Below are 17,926 nucleotides of genomic sequence, written 5' to 3' on the forward strand. Positions count from 1 at the left end.
CACCAGCAGGGGGTCCAGGGCTCCTGAGCTGCCCCTTCAGGATACACCAGAGACAGCCTCCGCAATGGGGGGTATGAGGACCATCTGGCCCCCCATGGAGCCTGGCAGGTGGGCCCGTCACAGAGCAGCTGAGGGCCAGTGGTGCACAGGTGGGCCTCCCGGTTGGCTGGGAGAAGATGGAGTGTTCCAGGGCCATGCAGCTTGAGCCAAGGGACTGCTGAGGTGGATCCCAGCTCTGTACGGCCACGGGTCCGCATCGGCTTTCCTGGACATCGAGGCTCCCTCCTGGAGGGGCTGGAAGCGTCGCTCGAGGTGGGCAGGAAGCTTGCCTCAGCAGGTGAGGGCCACACCCTCCGTGGGGCCCCATCTGACCACGCTGATGTCCTGCACTGACAGCTCGGGCTCAGCAGACAAAGGGGCTCACTTTTCTTTTAATAACAGTTTGTTTTTCCTATTCTAGCCGACCGCACTTGGGCAGTGTCCCCGACTTCCGGTTCCCCATGGCGGACAGCCCTGTGGACTCCTATGGCGGCGGCGCGGTGCTGCGGCGCCCCCAGAAGGGCCGTCTGGCCGCACTGCGGGACGAGCCCTCCAAGGCAAGGGCCTGCGTCCTCCCCTGGCCCCCCCCTCCTGCACCAGTCACCTCCGCTCCCGAGGGCGTCGGGATATTGTAGGGGGACAGGGTCAATAGGTCATGCTGTCTCTTCCCTCATTTCCCTTTTTCTAGGTAAAACGTTACCATAAAGGTACGCTTCCTTTTTCAAGACTGGAAATTCTGACAAATGTGGTTTCTTCGGAACGACACAGTGCTAGTTACTTGTTTAAAAGTAGTACCTAAGGACAAATGACTGCACGTACAGTTGACCCTTGAACCACCTAGGTCTGAACTGTGCCAGTCAACTCACACGCGGCTTGTTCAGCTTGTGAACAGACCTCGTAGACGTGGGACTCAGGGTACTTACTGCGAGTGGACTTTCCTGTCCTTGTAGCTGCCTGGATGACATCTGTTTCTGCGTACACCTCCCCAAGGGCCCGCTCATCGACTTCAGAGGGGAAAGGGGAGAGGGGGAGAGGCGGGCACCGCTTCTCCGGCTGGCTTTATTGTAAGAGCACAGCACGTAACACGCAGCACGCATTCCTGGTACCACGGCAGGCAGGGAGTGGGGCCAGGAGCCGAGGCTCAGCCTGCTCCTGTTGTCCTTGGGCACCTGCCATGTGGGCCCGAGTAGACCCAAGAACGCCGTCCAGGGCAGAGGTCCAGAGGGAGGTCAGGAGCCTGTGGGCAGTGTTGCAGCAGGAGAGGGGCAGCGAGCATGTGGTGCCTGTGGGTGAGGTGAGGCCGCAGCGGGGGCGCCCCAGCATGCACCGGGTAGGGCCCGCAGCCCAGTGAGTGGGGGCTGCGGGGAGAGCTGACTCTGGCAGGGCCCTGATGGAGAGTGCCGTAGGAGGTCAGGAGAGGGCAGGGCGTGTGAGGGGCCCACCGCTGGTGCAGGGGTGGGGGTGAAGCGGTGCACCTCTGACCTAGGAGGGCTGGCTCCGTACGGAGCGCCTTTCCCATGTGCCCTTCTGTGCCCCAGAAACATGCAGTCGTGCGGGCACAGAGGGATGCACCTGGGGGGTCCGTGCCTGTCTGCAGTGCTGCTGCCTCGTGCTCCTGCCTGTGCCGTGGGTGTCCCCTGGAGGCCCAGGGTTGGGAGACGCCAGGAACTCCAGGGGTGCCCTGAGCGGGGAGTTAGGGCAGCCCAGGGGAGCCCAGCTGCAGGGGCTCAGACACGTTCTTTCGTTGCCGTGTGTGGCTGGCTGGGGCGCGGGTGTGTTGCTTTACCTTTCGGCCTCCTTTGACTCGGTCACCTAGGTGTGCTGAGTGACATCACAGGGACTCCTCACCCCCACTTTGCATGAGGACGAGAGTGTCACAGGCCGTCCTGTGGACTTGCCTCCACCCCCATCCTTTGACGCTGCTCCCGTACCAGGTGCCAGCAGCTCAGAGGCACGACCCACTGCTCCCAGATCTTTGGGCTTCCGTCCAGTGGTCTATGCAGCTTCAGACGGATTTCAGGCGCTCTCACTGGGCTTGTGCTCTGGGCCGTGGTTGAGGCGTGCTTCCTGGTTTCCAGGTACAGACCCTGAATGAGCAGGATTGGGAGCGGGCCCAGCAGGCCAGCGTGCTGGCCAACGTGGCGCAGGCATTCGAGAGCGACGCCGACCTGTCCGACGGCGAGGATGATGGGGACCCGCTCTTCGGCTCCTCTGCGCTGCTGTCCCCCAGCGGGCAGGCCGACGCCCAGACACTGGCCGTGATGCTCCAGGAGCAGCTCGACGCCATCAACAAAGAGATCAGGTGTGCACGGGCCGGGCGGCGGGGCCCGCACAGGAAGCAGCTGATCCCTGTTCCTCCCCACCCCCCACAATCAGTAACCATACCCCCGGCTGTCACCTCTTTGAGCCACTGTTCCTGGCGTTCACGTGCCCTGCTCTCCTCACCCAGTGACACATGCGCTTGCTGACCCGGGGGTGGTCTCCGTGTGGGTTGCAGGTTGATCCAGGAGGAGAAGGAGAGCACGGAGCAGCGGGCCGAGGAGATCGAGAGCCGCGTGGGCAGCGGCAGCCTGGACAACCTCGGTCGTTTCAGGTCCATGAGCTCCATTCCCCCGTATCCCGCCTCCTCGCTCGCGGGCTCCTCCCCGCCAAACAGCGGCCGGTCCACGCCACACCGGGCCCCGCGCAGTCCAGCTCGGGAAGTGGACAGACTGGGTGTCATGACACTGGTGAGTGGGAGCCCCCCTGCGTCCCCTGTCCACCCGCCGAGCTGGGTCTCCCCACAGAGGCTCTGCCCAGAGGAAACGCAGGCGCCGCACCGTGCACGTGTCTTCCAAGTCCAGGATGCTGGGCCGGCCCGCGGACGGGCCCGTCTTCACACTTGGCACCCGCTCAGTCTGGTTCTTTTTTAAGGTTTTATTTATTTATCTTCAGAGAGGGAGAGAAACATCGGTGCATGGTTGCCTCTTGCTTGCCCCCTACTGGGGACCTGGCCCACAACCCAGGAATGTGCCCTGACAGGGAATCGAACCGGGGACCTTTTGGTTCTCAGGCCGACACTCAATCCACTGAGCCACACCAGCCAGGGCAAGGTTTTTATTGTGTGATGTTGGACACAGCAGCTTCAAGGCGGAATGTTTGTTTTCTAGGCTTGGATAGTTGAACAGAAGTAGAGCAGGCACCCTGGTAGCCCGTGGAAGGTGCACATAGCGCTGACGCCCTTTTCCGTAGGGATCCCTCCCCCCAGAGCTCAGGCCTGCAGACGGGAGGCAGGACCTCAGAGCAGGCCGGGCGCTCCTCCGAGGTGTGCACTGCCTGGGGGGCCGGCAGCCACAGGCGAGTAAAAGCCGGGGTGCCCTGGGTTTTCTGGGGGAGCCCCTGGAAACTCAGTGGTTTAGGGTTGCCGTGACGAAGCGGGACTTCAGGTTTTACGTGAGCACTGCAGCCCATTGCACGCTGACTGTTCACCCAGCCTCCACTTTTTCCTGTTCCGTCCCAGTTCATTCCAGCTGCCTTGTGAGCCCGCGGGTGGTTGAGCCGGCCACACACCTCATCGGTGTCCTGTGACGTGGTAGTAACTAGCCCACTTCGAGGTGTTTTGACCTACTCTTTTCATAGTTTACATCATTAGCTAGTATTTTAAACTCTGGCAGTTTCATTTGTGGTTTCACGCTTGTACGTACTGCAGAGGTTTCGTGGGGACGGCTCTGTGTGCTTTTCCTTGCGTCTGTGGTCTGCATGCCAGCTGTCGGGTTTGGACCTCCTGCGCCGTCGCTCTGTCTGTCCAGTCGTTGCTGATCCCGATCTCAGCCCCCTCCCATCCTCCAGAGTTGATTTCTCCTCCTCCCGTGTCCCCCGCCCACCCTGCACCGCCCTTCACCACAGGCCCAGGTCACGGCCACAGTGCAGGCTGCGTGGTGCCTGCACAGTCTCAGTTCAGGGTGCGGTGTTGGCTCTGTCTTCACTTCTCGTTACACAGTGCTGTCCCCCGAGCAGCGAACTTCCGTGTGTGTCTGTGCAACAGGTGTGGGCACGGGCACAACAGAGGCGGTGGGAATGGTCTTACTCAGAACCACGCAGGGTGTGTGCTTCACAGGGAGGTGTCCTCGTGTGCAGACGTCACACAGCCCTGGCCGGGCAGCCCAGCAGGCAGAGTGCTGTCTGGATAGGCCGAGGCCGTGGTTTGCTGCCCAGGCCAGGACGCGTGCTGGAACTGACAGTGGATGCATAAATAAGTGGAACAATAGGCTTCTCTCTCCTCGCCCCAAAGCAATAAGTTTCTAAAAGCGTGAAGAGAAGCAGCAGCCCACTGAACGTAGGGTTGACGGGATCTTGTCCCCGACGGCGCGCTGCCGGGTTTCGGTGGCGTACCTGAGACCGTCGGTCTCGTCGGCCGTGGGGCGTGCAGCAAATGCCTCCAGCAGATGGTTTTTCTGATTGAAACGCCGTGAGTCGTGGGAGGTGAAGTTTCCACCTGCTACTGTCACAGCTGTTATTCCAACATGTGTTCAGGGGGTTCCTCCTTTAAGCAGTACGTTTGTTTTTGAGGACGTTTAAGAGAAGTTCTAGGTAAGGATTTCCCACTACTGTGTGGTAAGGGATTAACTGGAAGTAGGCCTGCCCGGCTCTGTCCGTGGCCCTGTGGCGGCCTCCTCGGCCCGGAGACCGGTGTTCTGCACAGGTGCAGCCTGTGCTCACCGAGGGGCGCCGGGCGCTGGAGAGGGCGCCGTCTTGCAGCCCCACTTTAACGTCCCTGCACCTGCCGGGGGGTTTGGGTCCCGGGGGAGTGTCGCTCGAGGAAGTTTTGAACAGCGTGTCTTTAAACTGTATGGTGGGAAAAATGCACCCGCCCCACAGTCTGGCCGCGTGTCCTGTCGCCCCGGCCAGCACTCGGGGCTGCGGCGCTGCTCGTCGCGCCCCGAGCGTCTGCGCGGGCAGTGACCCGTCTCTCTCTCTCTCTGTTTCTTTGCACGCCTGTCAGCCTAGCGATTTAAGGAAGCATCGCAGAAAGGTAAACCGTCCCGATTTCTGTGCCTCCATCCCCCTGTGTGGTGTCCACAAGAGCCTCTTGGTTTCACGCGAATTCACACTGGGGGGGGGGGGGGCGTGTGCTGACCTGGTCACAGCAGCACAGAGGCTCGCCAGGCTCCCCACGTGCCGACTCGTGTGGGGGAAAGAGCGGCTTGGCAGTTTCACAGAACGTGGACTGGCGGGAGCATTGGGCCCCGCCCTCTGGTCTCCTTCCTGTTTGTGGCAGGTGTGGTGTTTGTGTTCACTGAAGCGGGACCACTGGCAAAACCCACTCTAATCACCGTAGCTGGTGGCATTTAGTCGGCCCTCACTGTGTGCCAGGCGCTGGGCTCCGTGTTCAGGAACCTGCTACCCAGTTCTCCAAACACCCGTGTGAGATGCAGGTTACCACTGTGATCTCCACTTCACTGACGTGGAAACAGGCTCGGCAAGGCCACGCGCTGTGCCCAGGGTCCCACAGTCAGGAAGCGCAGCCCAGCCTCGCCCTCTGGCCACCTCTCCCTGGGCTCCCCCTGCTCCGTACAGTCCAACAGGGAGGTCTGGCCTCTCCCCTCACTATGGCCGTGACCCTGGTTGGGAGGGACCACAAGTCCTCCGACTGTCCCGTTTTGCCTGACAGTGCGCTAGCAGGATAGCCCCTCAGGCAGCCGTTCCTTCCACCCCTCGGGGTCAGGTCCCAGGTCTGTTCCTGACAGGTCGGCCTGGCTCTGCTCAGCCCTGTGTGTGCTTGGCTTTACCCTCCTGTGACAGCTTTAAGTGACGTCAGGTACGGAAGCCGGGTTCCTCAAGTGGCCACAGACAGGGTCTGTCTGCGTGCGGCCGTGTGCTTGAGGCGCTTGCACCAGTGCCAGGCCCAGGGCGCGCCCTCCCGTCATCCTGTGGGCAAGACCTGCGCAGGGAGGGAGGTGGCAGGCCGTCCCGCACCCCGGCTGCCCAGCCCAGGGCTCTGCCTCGGGCTTGCAGACGGCTTCTCAGAGGGCCTCCTCCGGGTGGTCATGGGGATGCAGCCGGTCGGGGGTGCAGTGGGCCCAGGACCCTGTAGACTCAGCCGGTGTGTGCACACTGTCCCCTCCTTCTCCCGTCCTCGGTGTCACTGGCATGTGCCAGTTCCAGGGAGCCTCCTCTTCCAGTGAGTCTGGAACGGCATGTAGGTTGTAGTCCTGGGGGGACCCAGTCCCACCCGGGGTCTTGTCCCGCGTGGGGTACGTCCCGCAGAGGGCGAGGGCCATCCGGGCCCGGTGGGGTGAGTGGGCAGGCACCCGTAGCCAGGGGCTTGGCCTGTCCGCTATGCTTTGAGTGGGTGGCGGCCTTTGCTGAGGGAGCTGTCGGCTTCCAGCCAGTTCATGGTCAGTTCGGCCACGGGGGCCACTCTGTCCTGTTCTCTGTCGTCGGTTGTTCACCGCACTCTGCGTTAGCCTGTCCTCGAGGTCCCCCCCAGGTTCAGGTTCTCATGGCCTGTGGTCTGGTGACGGCCAGGATCGGGAGAGGACTCAGGATTGCCCGGCTGCTGCCGGCGGTTAGGTGCTGAATGAGCGCAGCCCCGTTCTGCACTAAGCCACTCAGGACACGGTGGGTCACATTCTGTACACAGTCTCATTGGAAAGAGGCAGGTGCTGGCTGCTTCAGTCTCGCTGTGCACAGATGCTTGCCACACCCAGGTGGCCCCACCCCGCCCCCATCCCAGATGTGTGAGTGAGCCCCGGGGGCCTCTCTGGTCCCCGTGCTGTTGCGGCCACCGTGCTCCCCACACTCCTGTTCCCTGCAGCCTGAGGGATGGGGAGTCCACTGACACCGCCGTTCAGTGAGAACCGGGGGTTGCTTCGTCTAAGCTCATGGGAACACGCAGTGTGTCATCTGCGCGTGGTAGTTCAGTCATGACACCTGGTCTGGTTCTTCCCGGGAAGCACCAGCTGGATGCGAGGTCGGGCTGGAGGGTGGCGGCCTTCACACTCGGCGGCTTGGTGTTCAGGCTGCAGAGCCCCGAGTCGCTGTCGGAAAGGTGCCGGCTCATGGTGCCGGCTGTTCCCGCAGAGGCCCGCCACCGCCGGGCGTGTGCCCTCACTGGCTTTCTTTTGAGTGGCGTCAGATCCGTACACTTTCCCCGGCTCCTCACCGGGGAGTGTGAATGCCATCTGGTCAGTGACGCCACAGGTTGAGTCTCTGCCCCTTCGGTGGCCCCCCCTCCACGCCCCCTGCTGTCGTAGGATTGGAGGGTGGGCCCACACGCCCGCCCTGAGCCTTCCACCTGCAGGTGGGTTGGGAGCAGCTTCACGCCGTGCTCGCCACGTTCCAGGGCCCACGCCCCAGGGCTGGGCCGCCCCCTGAAACAGTGCAGGCTCGCAGCCCTGCTCTGCGCTCAGCCCAAAGCAGGGCTGAAGACCGGCATGTGACTGTGAGTTGTGTCTGCGTGGGTTTTATTTTTGGTCGATGTTGCTAACTAACTTGACACTCATCTCCACCCCTCAGTTGCCGGCTTCCCAAGAAGAGGTACGAGATGACAAGACGACAATAAAATGTGAAACGTCCCCCCCTCCCTCCCCGAGGTCCCTCCGCGTGGACAGGCTGCACAAAGGCGCCCTGCACACGGTCAGCCACGAGGACGTCAGGGACGTCAGGAAGTAAGGGGCATGCGTGGGCACCACTCCCTGTGTGGGGGCTCACTTGTGTCTGCACTTCCAGCGTTGTGAAAGCGTATTGATCTTTTTTTGGGGGGAAAAAAAGCGGGAACAGTGGGTTTGAAGCAGCGCTGTGACTCCAGTCACAGGATAAAGATGACACTCCCAGGGCACCAGCGGGCCTGGATGCTGCCTGGTCTCGGCTGCGGTCTGTCGGGCAGAGGGTGCGGGTGGACTGGAGCTCGGAGAGGTTGTTCGTGTTAGGGAAACCTCATTTCCCGAGACCCCGCCGGCGGACTGTTTGGAGAAATCCCGCTCCTGTGGGCAGCGGGCGGCTCTCGGGAGCCCCAGCGAGTCCCCATCAGACAGCCCCACGGGTCCTGCTCTACGCCGGGTAGTCGTCCAGGGGGGCAGCCCCACCTTGGTCACCCTTGCTCTCGTTCGCAGCCGGGGGAGCAGGCACAGTTGGGGGGTGTGGGCGCTGGGAGGGTGGGGGCTGCCGACTCACTAGCTGTGAGGGGTCTGGGCGGGGTGGTCCGGCCTCCCTCGGGGGTAGGCTGTCCCTCCATGGACCCCAGCCTCCGCCCTGTGTCACTGGGAGCCTGTGTCCTGTGCACGTGTTTTGTAAAGACAGTGTCATCGCAGAGCCCGACGTGTTTGTTGTATTAAGAGTGGGTGTTAAAACTGTGCGACTCCTGGTTCACGGGAACGGAGCATCTTGTGACGAGGACACTTGTCAAAAGTCACTTTCTATCCCCAAAGCTCCACAGGCTCCCAGGACGGCCCAGTGAGCAACCCCAGCAGCAGCAGCAGCAGCCAGGACTCGCTCCACAAAGCCCCCAAGAAGAAGGGCATCAAGTCCTCCATCGGCCGCTTGTTTGGCAAGAAGGAGAAGGCGCGGCCCGGGCACATCGGCAAGGACGCACTGGGACAAGGTCGGTGTCCCCCACACCGTCGGGGCGGGGGTCTGCCATACCAGCTGGTGTCCTCTGGGGGCACAGGCTGGGGAGCTGTGTGTCCCCACTGCGTCTGCATGAACCCGGGAGCCGCAGCGACGTTCCTCTGTCCAGAGTAACAGCCTCTGGTGGCAGAACGGTTCACGTCCCCGAGCACCTTCAAGACGCAGACACGGCCGCTGGACTGGGCCCCGGGGGTTCCTCACTCTCGGGGCCACTCTGCTTCCTCGCAGCTGGTGTCGCAGATGCAGAGAGCGCAGCTCAGGACGGCCTGGGGCTCAGCAAGCTGGGAGCACAGGCAGAGAAGAGCCGCAGACTCCAGAAAAAGTGAGCTTCCGTCCCCTGTCCCGCTCACGGGGTACTTTCTGGCTGTGCCGGCCGTACCTGGCGGCCGCTGACCACATGCACCACCTGGCCGCGTGGGCGCGCCACCTTCTGAAAGCGCAGCCCCCGTCAGGCCGTGCTCCTGGGGAGCTGGCGCGGTGGGTCCCGAAGGGCCCCGCGCAGAGTCCCAGTCCGCCTCGGGGAGCTGTTGAGCAGGGGTGTCGCGGGTCTGGGGGGCTAGGCCGCAGGGCTTGGTCACAGGGCGTCTACCCTGGATCCGCCCGCACAGGTCAGCTCTGGGGCCACAGGGGCATCGGGACAGTGACCACACACCTCCTGTCGCCTCTGAGTGTCAGCCACACGCACGTCTGGTGCACGAGGTGCCCGAAAGGGGGCCGCCACGTCGGGGAGCGGATACGACTGTGGGGCTGCGGCCCCACGGGGACCCGCCCATTCCTGCTGGTCGTCTGGCAGGAGATGGGCTGAGCTGCTTTTATCTTCTTCAGCAGGTTCTGGTTTTTTAAATCTCAGCCTCTCGACGTTCTGTCTGTCTCTTACGTTTTAATTCTGAACTGTCTTGACTCTGAAAGGAAGTGGTAATGGTGGAGACAGCTTTCCACAAAGCCACCAAGGCGTCAACATGCCAGATGGGGGCGCAACCAAGGGGGGGCAGTGGGGGCCGTCTCTCTGGGTCTGCCCACCCCGGGGCAGGGGCGTGGGTTGGGTCTCTTTCAGGCCCAGAGTGGGGTAGGGGAGCCGGGTAGGCTGTAACCGCTGGCCCGAACCTGCCTCCACAGCCAGAGAGGTGGTTTGTGATTTAGGCGGTGAGTGCGGGCTTGAGCCTGGGCGGGACTCAGAGCCGGGCTGAGGGGGCGAGACGGGGCCATGGGCCGTCCGCTCTCGGCTGCTGGACTTGCCAGTGGACTTGGTCTTGTGCAACCCGCCTCCTTGAAGTCCTCTCAGGAGTCCGGATGAGGGCCCTGCCTGGAGTCCCGCTGGCGAGACCTCAGGTGGTGCGCTGCTGTCTGCGCCCTGCTCCCAGTGCTGTCGGGCCACAGGGGGTGTGCGGAAGCTGCCGCGCAGCGGGGCCTGGCATGCTGTCGCTGTTCTGAGCTGTGTGGACAGGCTGGCCACTGACCCGGGTCCGTGTCCTCTGGCTCTGACGCTCGGGCCCATGCCCCCCCCCACGGGGCCGCACCGTGGGGTGTGCATCTCGAGGGGCAGTGCCCGCCCCTCACTCCTCCAGGAAGACACTGTTTGCGGGAGGGCCCCAAACTCGAAGTTGGCTGCAGCGTGTCGCTGTGTTTCCTACCTCCCGTCCGTGCTTCTCTGGTGGTGTGTTTGACCACTGGGTTGTACAGAGAGAGCCCTTACTGAGGGATTTGCACCAGCATGTGATTGAGCCTCACCCTCAGGCCTGCGTGTGCGTGCGTGTGCACGGGCTGCTGGAGGGCAGGTTGTCTAGAGCCGGGATGTCTGTGTTGGCGGCCCTGCACGCCCCACTGGGCACTGCAGCTGTGGCTGAGGGTCTGCGGGCGGGGGCCCTCTCTGAGCGAGGTGCTGGCACACAGCAGCCCGGCCCGTGTGCGGGGGTTGGGATGGGCTGGAGGTGCGAGGGTTCGTCGTCTGACCAGAGAGGCTGGTTCTGGCCTTAGGCTGACCGGTCAGTTGCAGGTGAATCAGCTTTGAGGAAAACGCCTGTCTATAAATGCGGACAAAGTTTGCATTGTTCAGGAAAAGGACATTTATGGTAGATGCAGGAATCTAGACACATTTTTTAGAAATAGTATTGTTAGCGCCTCATTTACCTCAAAGGTGTGCCTTTGTAAAGGTGCGGCTAAACTTAGCCAAGTGGGTTCACTGCAGAGAATTGAAACGAACCTGCCGGGGTGCGGTGGCCACATCTGGTGGTGGACGCGCCGAGGGAGCCTGGCCCCACGAGGGCAGTCCGTCTGCCTGACCCGCGCTCTTCACCTCTTCCTGCTCGCCCTGCTGGCCTGCAGTGCACTGACCGTCCAGTCGTCCACTCGTCCGGGCCGCTGTGCTGGGCGTGCGCCAGGCCCTGCGGCTGCCACCCGCCCTGGCTGCTCCTCCGCCTGCAGAGGGTGCCAGCACCGCTGAGCCTGGGAGCGCGTCGGGGCCCCTGGATGGCTCGCGTGCTCCTCAGGGACTGGCAGGGACGGGAGGTGTGGTCTGCCATTGGGGCGGCCCCTTTATGGCGTGGGGCCAGCCAAGGCACACCGGAGCCTCTTGGTGCGGAGGGCAGCTGGACCCTTGTGCTGCCATCCAGTTAGGAAGCGCACGCCCTCTTTCAGAGGACATGACCCTCCTTTCACACACACCCTGCTTCCGAGCTTGCCCTCCCCCCGGGGCCGGGGTTGGGGCGGGGCAGCGCCGGTGGACTGTTGCCGTGGGCCCTTCCCGGTCTCCCCAGGTTGAGACTCGGTCCCCAAGCAGACTGGCTCAGCAGCCCTGCACTGTCCCCGCCTGTCCTGCTCCAGGAGGAGGTGGCCCCTCTGGAAACAGAGGCCGCGGGTGGTCAAAGGAGGCAGCAGCGGCAGGCCGTGCCGGCTGTCACCGGGGAAGGAACCTGGGCTAACGCAGACGAGTTCTGCCTCCCCCCGGGCCGGGGGCCGGGCCATCAGTTTGCGCCTCGTCCCGCAGCACCTGGGCTCCAGGCTCGGGCTCCACGGGACGCAGGCAGACGGGGGACACCTGGGCCATCAGAGCCTGGCTCCTTCGCGCTCTCCTGTGTTTGGGGGTGCGGCGAGCAGCCGGACAAGGTCTGGTGTTGGGCAGCAGCTCCTTTCCTGGCGTCTGTCCCTGCGAGTCACAGTCTGGCGTAGCTGGTTCTGAGACCGTTGAAAGCAGAGGGATGGGTGTTCCGGTGACCATCAGAAAGAGTTCGGTCATCGGGCGAGCTGGCACGTTCAGTGTAGCCACTCCGCCTGTGCCCGCTGCGGACTGAGGATGTCGGCTGCCTGTGTGGGGCCGTGCTCGAGGGCAGGCAGAAGGAGCGCAGCTCCTGGATGAGGCGAGGAAAGAACGTTCGTGAATCTGAGTCGGGGAGGGCGGGGCTGGAGCAGGCCTGTGGCCTTTCCAGGTGCCTCTCTGGGTTCCCTTCCCTCCAGCAGCGCAGGGGCTTGGGAACAGTCACCCCCCCCCCACCCCAACCCCCGGAGAGGAAGGGGTGACAGCCCCGGGACCAGGTTGCAGGCCGGCTCTTCTAGACCCGGACTGGCCTGACGGGTGGGGGCCAGGAAGCCGCAGGCAGTGGGCCTGCTGCCCAGCCAGGGCCTCCTCGGCCTGCTGGCTGGTGTCCCACCCGCAGCTTCCTCAGGACCCCGGGCCTCGGCGCAGGGATGTAGAAGGAGGTCTGAACCGGAGAAGGCTTTGTACAAACGGGAGTGACCACCGCAGGGGAAGTCGGAAGGGGGCGCGCCAGCGTCCGCGCAAAGAGTTGAGGATGATCTTTAACCCGCGGTCCTTGTTCACAGCGAGGAAGCTCCCTCGTTTGAAAAGCAAAGTCTCTGGAAAGGTGCAAGGGCCCCATGGGTACTTAGTGGGGACCTTCAAGCCCCTGGCCAGGCCGGGGGCAGGTCAGCGCTCAGGGACCCGGCGCAGGGGCGTGCTGCTGCTGGGAGGCGGGGCTGCAGGGCCTTCCCTGTCGCCCCTGCAGCCCGCAGGGCTTGACCGTGTTGCTGAAAGGCACAGCCACTATCTTTGAGCAGCGTTTGTCTCTGGACACCAGGAGCAGTGTTCCGGGCAGCCCGCGGGTCTTCGTACCCCCCGGCCGGCCCCGTCCCGGGTACCAGAAGGGCAGCACAGCCCTGGGCGGGGGGCACTTTCCATCCTCTGGGTGAGCAGCTTTGCTTGTTCTGAGAAGTTGGGCCTTTTTAAGATGTGGCACTTGAGCTCTGAAGGCAGTTGTCACATTCTCTGGTATGGCCGTTTCTAGACAGTCACAGTATGTCTCTTTCTCAGGGGACCGAAGGCTGACTCAGGAGACACTTGCCTGAAATTCTCTGTGAACTGTTTTGAGCTCCGGTTGCACACAGCCTTCCGAGTCCAGAGGGGAGTCAGGTGCTATTGGATGCACCACAGACCCCACATGTGCCTCTAAAAGGGAGCGACTCAGTGCCGTGTGCTGCAGAACCCACTGCGGGAAGCGACTGACTGAAAGTGACCTAGGAACTTCAGAATGACTCAGGGCCGTCCCAGTGTGCGGGGTCAGCGGGCCTGTCCCCCGCTCAGTCCTTCTGTCCCTCCTGGGCTTCTCACGTGGAGGGCGAGATGGCCTCGCCAGGGCACCGTGCAGCGGGGACAGGAGCTCCGTGGGCCTCGCTGCTGTCTCTTCCGGGACTGCGCCGTCGGTAGACAGGATCGCAGTTTCGAGCGCGTGCTGTGGAGCGGAAGGACCAGGGGCCCGTGGCCGTGGCCTTCCGGGTTTCCACGTGCGTGTCTGCTGCCGTTCCTCCCCCATGGGCCGTCGTGCTGGGCGGTTCAGTGCTGTTGACGCGCCTCCCACACTGCTCAGGAGACAGCTGCTTGCTCTTCCTTGAGAGGCGGTGAGGGTTTGCTAACAGAAAGTTAGGGAGAAACTAGTGTTTCTTGCAGCCTTTACTGAATTAGCTGGGGTGACACTGATTGATGATTACGTCAGTCTCAGGTTTAGAGTTCTGTAACACTTCGTTTGTACATGGTACTGTGTGTGCACCACAAAGTCAAGTCTCCTTCCTCGACAGAATGACTTCCAGAGGTGTGGACGTGGTGGGGTGTCGGAGCCAGGCCTGCAGGGGCCCCGGGGCCCGCCCCGCCACTTCCCTGGGGTGGTGGGCGTTGCAGAGGCATCTCAGGTGCGGCCTGCCCTGGGCACGTGGGGGCGTGTTGTTGGGATTACAAGTTTTCTGAAAGCATGGGTGACTTGATGTCATGGTTTTGCAAATACTGATCAGATAAATACCTAAATAGCATAGAAACAGCCCAAATCTGGTCCATTGCCTGCTTGCCACATCAGCCCGTGGCCCATGACAGCAGCCCCCATCCTGCCTTGTTCTGTGAGTTGGAGAAGCTGAATGTCGGGAGGGTCTCCTGGACTCAGCCTCCTAGCCCGAGGGGAGTGCGGTCGGTTCTCCCCAGGCATCCCCCTCGGAGGCTGAGTCGTCAGTGGCTCACCTCTCAGACGGTGTGGCTTGGAGCGACCAGCAGCAGGTGGAGGGGGCAGAAGACAGAGGAAGGGGCTCGAGGCGCACTCTCACCCCGTGGAGAAGTGGGGAGGGGCCCACCCTCAGGCAGCATGTTTGCTGTGTACAGCGGGGACCCTGACCTGAGTGTCTTGTCACCCACAGGCACGAGCTGCTGGAGGAGGCCAGGCGACAAGGCCTACCTTTCGCGCAGTGGGATGGGCCAACGGTTGTCGTCTGGCTGGAGGTACGCCTCTTCTCGCCCGGGGCTGAGTGTGGTGTGTGTGGGCGTGTGGCCCTAGCCACAATCTGAGCCTGACCCAGGCTCCACGCTTCCATCCCCAGCTCTGGGTGGGGATGCCGGCTTGGTACGTGGCGGCCTGCCGGGCCAACGTGAAGAGCGGCGCCATCATGTCCGCGCTGTCAGACACCGAGATCCAGCGTGAGATCGGCATCAGCAACCCGCTGCACCGGCTGAAGCTGCGGCTGGCCATCCAGGAGATCATGTCACTGACCAGCCCGTCGGCCCCACCCACCTCTCGGACGGTACGTATGCGCTGGCCACGCCCTCCAGGGAGGCACTCCGCCTGCTGCTGTGGCGCCTCCGTTCAGCACACCCAGGTTCCCTTCAGAAGCACGGTGACTGTTGATCTATGATGATTTAGGTGGTGAGGGACGTTACCACATGTTGTTGCAACTGCCAGCTTACTGCAGTGGCTCTGTGACACAGAGGGAGGGTTCCTGAAAACGTAGAAGAGCAGTGGTTACATTTAAACATACGTTTATGAAAAGTGAAGGGAGGGAGCTTAGGTCCCAGCTGCATTACAGACAGTGTGTTTCTCTGCTGGCTCCTGCTGCCCATCGGCCACTGCTTCCCACTGGGGGGCTGGAACTGCTGGGCGCTCAGGGCGAGGCAGCCCGCATGTGGGCAGGCGTGGGGTGACCACGAGAGTCCTTAGCAGGGGTCCTCCTGGGTGGAACCGTGGAGAAGTAACCTAAGAGGTTTCCTGGGAGGTAAGTGCAGGCTCCAGCCCCTCTGCATTCAGTGCGCTCTGAGGGGGAACCTCGGCCGGAACCCCGGGCCCACAGACGGGCCCCTCTGCGGAGCCAGCCAGGGCCTGCCTCAGACCCCCGCTGCTCTGCACTTGGGGCCCCGCACGCTGTGTCTGCCCCACATGCATCTTCAGGAAAGGCCGCTGGTGCTGGAGGCAGCCCCGAGAGCTCACCTGCTGTGCAGACAGCACTTTCCCTGGGGTTGTCGTCACAGGAGCTCCTCTGGCCCCTGTGCCCCGTTTTGGTAGAGGGGCCTTCCCAGAGACCACGGTGCTGGGCCGTGTCCCTGACACTGTCCTAGAGCATCTTGGTGACTGAGGCTCCTAACGGAGAGCAGTGCAGAGCACAGCCCTCCCAAGGGAGCCCCTGGGTGCTATACAACATGGGGCACAGCCTGCTCCCGCCCCTTCACCCCCAACCCCCGCCCCGGGCGAGGCTGTCCTGGCCAGAGGCCCCTCCTGCTGGTGTGCTGCTGGGCCGGCGCCCGGCCCGCAGTCGGCCTCTGTGCAGGCCCTTTGCGGCTCTGCCGAGTCAGGTGCGCCGAGCTGGTGGTTGGTGTTCAGGGACCGAAATGCATGTCCTCTCCATGCCATCCGCATGCCGCAGGGGGTGAGCACGGCGGTCACACCAGTGCTCATGGACTCTCCTCCACGTGCCGCCAACAGTGCGGTGCTCCTGAGGCAGGCCATTCTCAGGAGGGGCGAGCGGGTCCGTGCCATTCCCCGTGAGGCCCCCCGAAGTGAAGGTGGCTTCACGCGGCTGCTTCCGAGTGCCTGAGGTTCACGTGTCTGCCGCCTTTCTTCTTTGTCACTGCTTCCCTGGCCTTGGATGTGCTTGGTCACTGGGCTTGCCCCAGACCACAGGGAATGTCTGGCTCACGCACGAGGAGATGGAGACACTCGCAGCCACGCCGCAAACGGTCAGTCCTGCCGGCCGCCGCCCACGGGGGCCCCGCCCAGCCACACCAGGAGCAGCATCGGCTGTTCTGGATGAGCATGCCCTTGGGCGTTCATTACTGGGGGGCGGCAGCTTTTGTGGTTTGTCTCTTGTAGACTTCAGAGTCTGTAGACTGGCTCCTGGTAGAGTAGATTGGATTCTTTCTCCCTGAGGGGGACCCCGTGGAGACCCCGCCCTGAGGGCCTGCCCCCGGCACTCCTCCCGCATGCACCCCGTGCTGGCCGTGGGGCGCCTGCGTCTGCGCGCGGAACGGAGCCTGGGCTGTGCATGAGCGTGCATGAGCGTGCATGAGGTGTGGGCGGCCCCGCCCGAGTCCGCGTGTGTGCGTGCCCCACTCACCAGCACTAACCGTGGTGTTCTTTTGCATCCTAACCGCGTAACCCAGGAGGATGAGGAGGGAAGCTGGGCTCAGGTTGGAGACTTTCTATAATCTATTCTTCACTGTATGTACAGCAGCAAAAAGAATTGGAGTATGACGACTTACAATTTATTTTTCTTGACACTTTTAACACCTTGATTTATTCCGAGTGCTTTCAGTGAGGGGAAGGCACCATCAGAGCCAAGTGCAGGGCTCAGGAGTGACGAGGGGGCGTCTCGTGGACGACTTTGACTGTTCCTGCAGGGGCATGTGGGTGTTGGCACTCACGCACGTCGATCGTTACGTGTCACGGACACAGGCTTACGCACAGTCCCGTGGCCTTGGCAGCTCCTGAGATTGCATGTTTCAGTCCCAGTGGGACCGTGTTAGTGACAAGGCCCACGGCTGCTCTAAAACCCACATGCAGGCACATTCCCAGCACAAGCAGGTTCAGGGACCACCTCCGTCTGCGGTGCTACTCCACGAGCTTTCCCTTCGTTTGGGGCCCAGAGCCTATTCTGCCCGACACGGCCCTGGACACCGGTGGCCCAGCACTTCAGCCCGGGGAGCTCTGTCCCCACTGTGGTGCGGCCTTGCTGGCGCCATGGCATCCCGCAGAGCCCCAGTGCTGCGTGTGATGAGCCACACATGTCAGCATCATGGTGCTGGCCACACGGGGTGGACGGGCCTGTTTTCCCGAGGCTCTCGTTGAGGGCCTTGGGGCAGGTCTCGAGGTGCATTGTGTGGGTGATCGTTCTGAATGCAGACCCTCCTGATTGCAAACAGTTGGTTGGACACCTGTTCACCTCTCGTTAGCAGAGCAGGAGAGGAGATGTGATGCTCTGAGCCCCTGCACCCCCCGTGTCTGTGCTGTAGACCTTGCTCTTTGCCACCGACACCCGAGCTAGGAGGAGCCGAGCCAGGGACGCCGGGTTGGCCAGCAGTCAGTCTTGGGTGTGAGTGGGGGCTGCTGGGCTTCCAGAGCAGAGGAAGGTAAAGAGGCTGTCTCCTGGTGTCTGCAACACTGCCAGGCATGGCTGTCCTTCCTGTGCTGCCCCCCAGCGGCCAGCTTTGGATCCAGGGGCAAGTGTGAGGTGCCCTGGGGGAGGAACACGCAAGGTGCGGTCAGAGCCACCAATGGTGGTGGGCACTTCTGAGTGCGTCCCCAAGACCGCCGCTTGCGAGAACTGCGGCCGTGGATGGGACAGCCGTGGTCCCTGCCAGCATCCCCTGGTTTACAGAGCTCAACAGACTGCACAGGGGCTGTGTCATTTCACGGTGGGAGCACAGGCCCTGGGCTGCAGCCGTCTTCTGTCGCCCACGGGTCTGACTGGGAGAGCCCTGCCGTGCATGCTGGCCAGGAGCTGGGCTGCAGCCCCGAGGACCCAGTCTCCCCGGGTCAGCTTGGCC

The 17,926-nt window shown here is 62.8% G+C and overlaps 1 protein-coding gene across 7 annotated transcripts in view; it reads left to right on the forward strand.

Annotated features, from left to right (window-relative positions):
• PPFIA1 (PTPRF interacting protein alpha 1) overlaps positions 1-17,926 on the forward strand; it is a 73,460-nt gene that overhangs the window by 44,961 nt on the left and 10,573 nt on the right. For 6 of the 7 annotated variants that reach the window (XM_037135239.2, XM_037135240.2, XM_053662885.1 and 3 more), the window contains 8 exons: positions 461-596; positions 2,118-2,341; positions 2,537-2,768; positions 7,537-7,688; positions 8,448-8,620; positions 8,875-8,968; positions 14,314-14,395; positions 14,494-14,694. In XM_037135239.2, the coding sequence (XP_036991134.2) occupies positions 461-596; positions 2,118-2,341; positions 2,537-2,768; positions 7,537-7,688; positions 8,448-8,620; positions 8,875-8,968; positions 14,314-14,395; positions 14,494-14,694 (1,294 nt within the window). Of the gene's footprint in view, positions 1-460; positions 597-2,117; positions 2,342-2,536; positions 2,769-7,536; positions 7,689-8,447; positions 8,621-8,874; positions 8,969-14,313; positions 14,396-14,493; positions 14,695-16,057; positions 16,121-16,543; positions 16,571-17,926 lie in introns of all 7 variants that reach the window. The other variant, XM_053662887.1, reaches the window with a different exon arrangement.

The sequence above is a fragment of the Artibeus jamaicensis genome, unplaced genomic scaffold, assembly GCF_021234435.1.
Source record: "Artibeus jamaicensis isolate MK-2021 breed Jamaican fruit bat unplaced genomic scaffold, CSHL_Jam_final contig_3109, whole genome shotgun sequence".
Classification (NCBI taxonomy): Eukaryota; Metazoa; Chordata; class Mammalia; order Chiroptera; family Phyllostomidae; genus Artibeus; species Artibeus jamaicensis.